The following is an 8,309-nucleotide window of genomic DNA, read 5'->3' as shown; positions in this document are numbered from 1 at the left end:
TATATAACACAATAATGAAATCACAAGTCCTTTTGTATTATCTATGCATAGTTGGTGAATTAAGTGTAATTAATCTAATCTATAAAGTATAAAACTGGGTCATAAGTAATAGTGTTAGGTTAAAAAATGACCGTTTGAATAGTGTTGCTCTAAGATGCTTTTACATGTGACTTAGTATGAAAATAATTAAAATACAACACTGAACATAACAATGCTTGTCCGTGCACAGTTTCTTGCAAACACAAAGTAACCCTAGACCTCATTATCTGGGAGTATTATTAGCCGCGTGGTGCGTGCCGTGACAGTTGCTAGGGTAACCGAACAACAGTACATTATGCCGAAAAACGCGCAAGTTACCGTGAAATACGGACCTTATGAATCGAGTGGAACAGTACAGCACAGGACGTTCCGCCTGCAGGGTCTGCTGGGTATGTTTACTATCTAACCTACCACTTATTAATCTGTTTCACTGCTTTGGCTGAGGTCCAACAGGTCTGTTTTCACATGTGCGCAGCCGCACTGAACGCGCGCGGCCATCGTTGCGTGTTGGAGGAGTCTCACGAGCGGGACCAGGTGGACCTACTGGTGAACGGGCAGGTGGTCTACACATGTGACATACGGACACTGGAGTTTGGTACGTGGGTTTGGGTTTGGGTTGTTGTGCTCATCACTAGACTTACAGTAGTGGCCAAACTATTTAGAGCAGGGGTCTTAAACTCATTTTCCTTCAGGGGCCACATTCAGCCCAATATGATCTCCAGTGGGCCGCTGTGGCATAAAATACGGACCTTGTAAAATTTGGACCTATTTGGAATTTGCGCATGCGCGAGCCCAACCTTACCGGATGTCAGATTCAGCGAGGCTTATGAAAAAAAGTACCTTGCGAGTAGAATTGTGCGCTTTTGGGTTGGGTTAGGGTTAGGGGTTAGGGGTCGCTGAACCTGACATCCGGTAAGGCTGCCCTCGCGCATGCGCAAATTCCAAATAGGTCCAAATTTTACAAGGTGCGTATTTTATCCCACACCGGACCAGTAAAATAAGAACAGTGGAAAAAAGTAAAATGAAATTATAATAATGTTAACATCTACAAAAATCTGAATAACACAAACAACTGGAAACGTCTTATGAAAAACAAGTCCAATTTTAACAATATATAATTATTATTAGACTTTCTTTGAATTATTATTAGATTTTCTTAGATTTTTTTGTTTAATTCAAGATTTATTTTATTTTTTTTGCTTAATTCAAGAATTTTTTTCCCCACTTAATTCAAGATTTTTTTTTTGCTTAATTCAAGATTTTTTTTTGCTTAATTCAAGATTTTTTTTGCTTAATTCAAGATTTTTTTTTTTTTTGCTTAATTCAAGATTTTTTTTGCTTAATTCAAGATTATTAATTTTTTTGCTTAATTCAAGATTTTATTTTATTTTTTTTGCTTAATTCAAGTTTTTTTTTTTTTTTGCCTAATTCAAGATTGTTATTTTTTCCTCAATTCAAGATTTTTTTTTTTTTTTGCTTAATTCAAGATTTTTTTTTTTTTGCTTAATTCAAGATTTTTTTTTTTTTAACATCTACAAAAATCTGAATAACATGAACAACTGGAAACATATTTTTAAAAAAAACAAATCCAATTTTAACAATATTATGCCTCAGATTGTCAGTTTATCATTTACGCATGTGGTTTACAACTTAGATTACAATTATAAATGCATGAAGCATTTAATAACAGGCAGAATATTGGTAAAATTGCATTTACTTATCTTAAGACATTTCAGGTTTTTACGGAAGCGTATTGCATTCACAAAAAAAAATAATTTCGGCTCTGTTTTTCTGAATTAATGAGATAATTATCTCATAATTACGAGAAAAAATAAGTTTAAAAAAAATCGGCGCTGTTTTTCTGAGTTTATGATATACTGTTTCCTGAAAAAAAAAAAAAAAAAAAAAAAAGCTCTGTTTTTCTGAGTTTACAAGATACTGTTTTCCGGAAAAAAAAAAAAGCTCTGTTTTTCTGAGTTTATGAGATACTGTTTTCCGGAAAAAAAAAAAAAAAAAGCTCTGTTTTTCTGAGTTGACGAGATACTGTTTTCCGGTAAAAAAAAAAAAAAAAAAAAAAAAAAAAAAAAGCTCTGTTTTTATGAGTTTACGAGACACTGTTTTCCGGAAAAAAAAAAAAAAAAGCTCTGTTTTTCTGAGTTTACGAGATACTGTTTTCTGAAAAAAAATAAAATGTGGCTGTGTTTCTGTCAGTGGGACAGTGGTCCCTGGTCCAGGCAGGAGCTCCTTCTATCTGTGCTGCTGAAAGCCTCTCAGGGGAGCGTGAAGTTGTTTCCGTTCTCGTAACCGGTTCCGATTACGGATCATGGAACTAGTTTCATTCACAGAAATCAGAACCAAGCCCCGCTTTGTGCACGGATCAAGCCCTTCAACCACACCGGCGCTCAGAGCCTGTAGCCCTGCTTCCTGACAGGGCACGACCGCGGTGATGGGAGTTGGCATTAATGAAGTCAAATAAAATGACATTCACCAGCATTAAAGAAAATATACACAGCAGAAGAGTGCAAATGTGGATTCATTTATTTGTCGGACCTGATGGAAAGCATTAGTCAGAACTAGATCCATGGAGGAGCGGCTTGGTGAACCGGTTCGTCCCCCCCCTATAACTTTCCATCAGGTCCAGGCGGACAGCTATCCGCTCCCCGGTGTGTAAGCCGGACTGGAGCGGGTGGACGGAGCAGCTCAACTCCACAGAACAGCGGCGCTCGGAGCCTGTAGCCCGGCACCACGACGCGGTGATGGGAGTTGGCATTAATGAAGTCAAATAAAATGACATTCACCATGATTAAAGAAAATATGCGTCTTGGTGTCCCGGTTCACCCCCCACCCCCGGACAGCTTTCCATCAGGTCCAGGTGGAAAGCTATGGGGGTGGGGGGTGAACCGGGACACCAAGAGCTCCTCCACGGATCTAGTTCTGACTAATGCGTTCCATCAGGTCCGACAAATAAATGAATCCACATTTGCACTCTTCTGCTGTGTATATTTTCTTTAATGCTAGTGAATGTCATTTTATTTGACTTCATTAATGCCAGGACCTGGAGTACGCTGCTGACACCATCCTGCTCAGCACATCCAACAGTCAGCTGACAGATGCTCTGGGCAGTTACAGTGAAGAGGCACAGAAGCTTGGCCTCCAAGTGAACTGGACAAAAACCAAGCTCATGCATGTCGGTGATGGGCCAGATCCACCTCCCCTGCAGCTTAGTAATGACATTGTAGAACCTGTCAAGAGCTTTGTGTATCTGGGGTGGTGACAGACAACGGGGACCTAAAACCAGAGATTACCCGCAGAAGGGCCCTGGCAGCAGCAGCTCTGCAGTCTCTCTGGAAACCACTGTGGCGGAACCAGACCATCTCACGCAGGACGAAGCTCCGGATCTACAACTCTGCCGTCCTCTCCATCCTGCTCTATGGCTCGGAAACATGGCCCTTAAACCAGACTCTGGCTGCCAGAATAGATGGCTTTGATAGCAGGGCTCTCAGAACCATCGAAAACATCAGGTGGACCCGACGGGTTTCCAATCAGGTGCTTGGAGCCCACACACGCCAGCCCAAAGCATCCAGCCTGGCCGCGCAACGCCGCACCCGCTGGTTCGGTCATGTCCTCCGCCTCCCTCCTGACCATCCAACAAGAGCCATCCTTCAGTTTGACCCAAAGGCCGCAGACTGGAAACGACTACAAGGCAAGTCCCGCACCCGATGGCTCGACGTCATTGCAGGCGACCTCCAACAACATGGAGTTACCATGGAGGACGCAGAGCAGCTGGAGCAAGACCACCAGCGATGGACAATACTGGTTCACCTGGTCGGCCCAATGCACCGGGACAGGACACCTGCCCCATGGCAGGAGTCCTAGTAGTGGTAGTAGTCATTAATGCCAACTCCCATCACCGCGTCGTGGTGCCGGGCTACAGGCTCCAAGCGCCGCTGTTCTGTGGAGTTGAGCTGCTCCGTCCACCCGCTCCAGTCCGGCTTACACACCGGGGAGCGGATAGCTGTCCGCCTGGACCTGATGGAAAGTTATTGGGGGGGACGAACCGGTTCACCAAGCCGCTCCTCCATGGATCTAGTTCTGACTAATGCTTTCTATCAGGTCCGACAAATAAATGAATCCACATTTGCACTCTTCTGCTGTGTATATTTTCTTTAATGCTGGTGAATGTCATTTTATTTGACTTCATTAATGCCAACTCCCATCACCGCGGTCGTGCCCTGTCAGGAAGCAGGGCTACAGGCTCCGAGCGCCGGTGTGCTTGAAGGGCTTGATCCGTGCACAAAGCGGGGCTTGGTTCTGATTTCTGTGAATGAAACTAGTTCCATGATCCGTAATCGGAACCGGTTACGAGAATGGAAACAACTTCACGCTCCCCCAAGAGGCTTTCAGCAGCACAGATAGAAGGAGCTCCTGCCTGGACCAGGGACCACTGTCCCACTGACACAGAGAAACAGAGCCACATTTTATTTTTTTTCAGAAAACAGTATCTCGTAAACTCAGAAAAACAGAGCTTTTTTTTTTTTTTTTCGGAAAACAGTATCTCATAAACTCAGAAAAACAGAGCTTTTTTTTTTTTTTTCTCCGGAAAACAGTATCTTGTAAACTCAGAAAAACAGAGCTTTTTTTCCCCGGAAAACAGTATCTCATAAACTCAGAAAAACAGAGCTTTTTTTTTTTTTTCAGGAAACAGTATCTCATAAACTCAGAAAAACAGCGCCGATTTTTTTTTTTAACTTATTTTTTCTTGTAATTATGAGATAATTATCTCATTAATTCAGAAAAACAGAGCCGAAATAATTTTTTTTGTGAATGCAATACGCTTCCGTAGGTTTTTCTCATTTTTTGTAAAATAACAGTTTTTAATATAAACATTTTCATATAATTTTTTTTTTTTACACTAAAACAAAGATAAAATTTGCTGTTTTCAGTATTTCTAGGCTTAATATGATAATATTTTACTGGTTCTGACCCACTTGAGATCTAATTGGTCTGTATGTGGAATCTGAATTAAAATCATTTTGACATCCTCGATTGTCAATATCTTCAGTGTAATTTTTGTATTTCACAAATCCATCCCATGGGCCGGATTGGATCCTTTGGCGGCTGGATTTGGCCCTCGGGCCACATGTTTGACACCTGTGATTTAGAGGTTTCATCTGTTGTTTTTTTTTTTCCTTTTTCCTTCTTCTTCTTCTTCTCCTTATTGGTAGTAGTGGTATTTATTTATTTTAAACTGGTCATTATGATACCCATAAAACTAATGAAATATCAATAAAGTCATCATTATATTCCATAAATCATAGAATAGATCTATCATAAGGACATTTAAGTCATTTTCCTTACAAAAAAACATGCTAGGCCTATTTCACATCAGTGTCATCAAGTCATGTTCCTTCACAGAAGAAGCCAAATTCCTTGTGTGATCATTGTCAGATGTGGTCATGATCATTAAACTGAAAGTGATGGTGAGTCTTAGGACACAGTTGTGTGATTCTGTTGAATGTACAAGGCTTATCCTGCTCATTAAGTAAATATTACAGATAAAAGTGGATAAAAACAGTAAGACTCACTTGATCTGATATTTGTTGTGCTTAAAATTTCGTATTTTTAGTTGATGGTGGTTTTAGTTGTTACTTCTCTGCCATAGTGATGTTACTGTCTTGTTGAAACCAGCCTCACCACGTTGACTTTTCCCCTAAGGTGGAGATGGCAAACTGGACCCTGTTTGTGAAGAAGCTGTTCTTGCTGTGGACAATGCTTACTGAACTTTTCAACAATAAAAAAAATCTAAAACACAGAAATATCCATGAACAAACAGTTTTATTTTTCATTTTCATCAAACCATATAATTGGCTACTTTGTACTATACATAAATATAATAAAAGTAATAAATATTTTGTGTTTATTGCTGCATAAATTACCAGGTGTACCAGTGGTGAAAGATTTAACTGCATAGACATTTTTTATTTGATATATTCTTATACTTAAAGAAAGAAAATCATAGAAACTGATAAGCATAATATAAAATTAGATGCAAACCAATAGATTTCTAAGAGTAGATACAGTATATGGACAGAAGGATTCAGATACCATATGACAAATGTCATAATTCTACATTGCAATACATATCAATACAGTTGTTTCATTCCGTCTTTAGGGTTAATGTTGTTTACATTGTCATCTAAAACACATACAATATATTTCAGAATTTGTTTTTGCTAAATTTTACTCCAAGTTGATTTTTTTTTTTTTTTTGGATGTAAGTTTGTGATGTTCCTCCTCATTCTGCCCATTAAAAAAAAATCTATTTAAACTACACATAACCTTCTGGTTTCTTCAATTCTTCAAAACATCACCCTTATTCGACATTTGTGCCCTAATATTTTTGTCCATTAAGTGTATATAGTAATAATTAACTGCATATCACGAAAAAAGATGTTAAACGCTGAATAACCGTTGAACCGAAAATTTAAGTAAATAAATAAGTAATAAATCAACAAAATCTCTCTTGCTGAACATCTAGCTCAAAAGACAATAATTAATCAATAAATCTGGAATGGAATAGTAACCAAAACAAAACACCATACAAAAAATCTAGGTCATTCAGAGTACAATAATTTTTTGAACTATCAGTATTTCCTTAAAAGTCAGTAATTCCACTTGAATGTATGCGGAAGCAAAGTTCTGCTGATACCATTTGTACAACATCCTTGTACTGTTGATTAACCAACATATTCTCATCACCAAATCAAGTAAATAGGCTTTACCATGTTATTGCATATGTTACTGAATGTGCAATATGTGCATATGTTACTAGCTACAATATATATAAACCTATTTTATATTTAAAACTAGAAGCACTCGGAGAGCGCAGACCTCCGCCAAGGCTGATCAGTGGCGCCCCCCGTGGGCCCCCCCACCCCCGATCACCACCGATCACCACCAAAATTTAATCATTTCTTCCTTATCCCATTTCCAACAAACTCTGAAAATGTCATCCAAATCTGTCCATAACTTTTTGAGTTATGTTGCACACTAACGGACAGACAAACAAACAAACAAACAAACAAACAAACCCTGGCAAAAACATAACCTCCTTGGCGGAGGTAACAATATCTGTGCATAGCTAATATTCTAACCTCCCAGGTTTAATAGGAAAAGGTGGGTTATTGCTTGACTGAAAGCTTATTTTTTTAACACAGTGGTAACTACTAACACTATTAAAATACCTGGAGATTCAAAGTGACAACCAAACATCAGTACTGCTTAATGGCATCCAAGGCTTTGCCATGTTTGTTTGTGTGTACATCCCTCAGCCTCCAAAGACGAAGACGAGCCTTATGTCCTAAGTGGAAAACATGGCTGCCAGTCTCTGTGCCAGCTGGCTCATGTCTTCTGGTGAAGTGAAGTGTGACAATAAATACGGACTCCTCCACAAACAGCCACTATAGCTGAAGTAAACACGAGCCATAAACCTAGTGATGTGTTGAAATTCAGGAACAGTCTCCATGCCTGTGATATGTCATTCCCATTCATCCTCTAAGAACACCAGGGCGGTGTTAATGTGTGCGTTTCACAGCCTTAGCTATTTATCTTTACAAATTAATGCGACACAAATACAAATCAATACTACTGGTATTTAAAACTGTTGTGGTTAGCGTAGCAGCAGTGGAGGTATTACTGTCAGTGACTGAAGCCGCAGTATTAACAGTAGTTGTCAGGAATATAAAAGTTAAACATTATGTGCTTTGTGGTTGATTTTGTTTCTTTATGAATCCTGAGTAACTGACTGCCCGTTGAGCACCCATGATGACTTGGGGGACTTAAGTCGGGACCCCACGTGGGGTCGCCTGAAATTTCAAATAACTGATAAAAATAAAAATAAAAACTTACTAATAAAAAACATAGGTTGAGTTGACAGAGACAATACATAAAAAACATGACAAACTCTGAGGCTGAAACTGAAGCACTGTGGTACTGTTTATCTTTCAAATGTTCGTTGTGGTCGGTTTCAGATGCTGCAGCTCTTTCATAATTCATAGTTTGAGTTATTGTTTGTTCAGTATTAATTGTCAGCCTTGTAACAAGTACAGTCAGTCAGCTGGACTGACTGTACATATCCTGTACATATCTTGACCAAGGAAAATAAAATCCTCCCTTTGTGCAGTAATCTACACCTGGCTTTTCTGCCTCTGTCCATAATAATATACATTATATAGACTAAATGTCATCTAAAATTAATGTTTATTTGCAAC

The 8,309-nt window shown here is 39.1% G+C and overlaps 2 protein-coding genes across 2 annotated transcripts in view; one reads left to right on the top strand and one right to left on the bottom strand.

Moving 5' to 3' along the window:
- Positions 1-286: 286 nt before the first annotated feature.
- Positions 287-6,047, top strand: c15h10orf53 (chromosome 15 C10orf53 homolog). The gene is made up of 3 exons (XM_030156227.1): positions 287-428; positions 515-634; positions 5,755-6,047. The coding sequence occupies exons 1-3, from the start codon at positions 335-337 to the stop codon at positions 5,817-5,819; spliced, it is 279 nt and encodes a 92-aa protein (XP_030012087.1). The 5' UTR covers positions 287-334; the 3' UTR covers positions 5,820-6,047.
- A 264-nt stretch (positions 6,048-6,311) lies between these two features.
- Positions 6,312-8,309, bottom strand: part of ogdhl (oxoglutarate dehydrogenase L) — a 30,608-nt gene continuing 28,610 nt past the window's right edge. Inside the window, exons 24-26 of the mRNA XM_030156222.1 lie at positions 8,182-8,185; positions 7,166-7,876; positions 6,312-6,905 (exon numbers count right to left, since the gene is read on the bottom strand). The gene's annotated coding sequence lies outside the window, so the exon portion shown is untranslated. The remainder of the gene's footprint in view (positions 6,906-7,165; positions 7,877-8,181; positions 8,186-8,309) is intronic.

The sequence above is a fragment of the Sphaeramia orbicularis genome, chromosome 15 (genome assembly GCF_902148855.1).
Source record: "Sphaeramia orbicularis chromosome 15, fSphaOr1.1, whole genome shotgun sequence".
NCBI classification, from domain to species: domain Eukaryota; kingdom Metazoa; phylum Chordata; class Actinopteri; order Kurtiformes; family Apogonidae; genus Sphaeramia; species Sphaeramia orbicularis.
Note: the sequence above shows the minus strand (reverse complement) of the source record. Positions and strands in the feature narration are given on the sequence as shown.

What these genes read in the sequence shown, in the direction of transcription:
- c15h10orf53 (XM_030156227.1), top strand. Translation starts at nt 335, where the DNA reads ATGCCGAAAAACGCGCAAGTTACCGTGAAATACGGACCTTATGAATCG. An exon ending in CCGCCTGCAGGGTCTGCTGG is followed by an intron (nt 429 to 514) that starts GTATGTTTACTA and finishes ACATGTGCGCAG; the next exon opens with CCGCACTGAACGCGCGCGGC. An exon ending in CATACGGACACTGGAGTTTG is followed by an intron (nt 635 to 5,754) that starts GTACGTGGGTTT and finishes TTTTCCCCTAAG; the next exon opens with GTGGAGATGGCAAACTGGAC.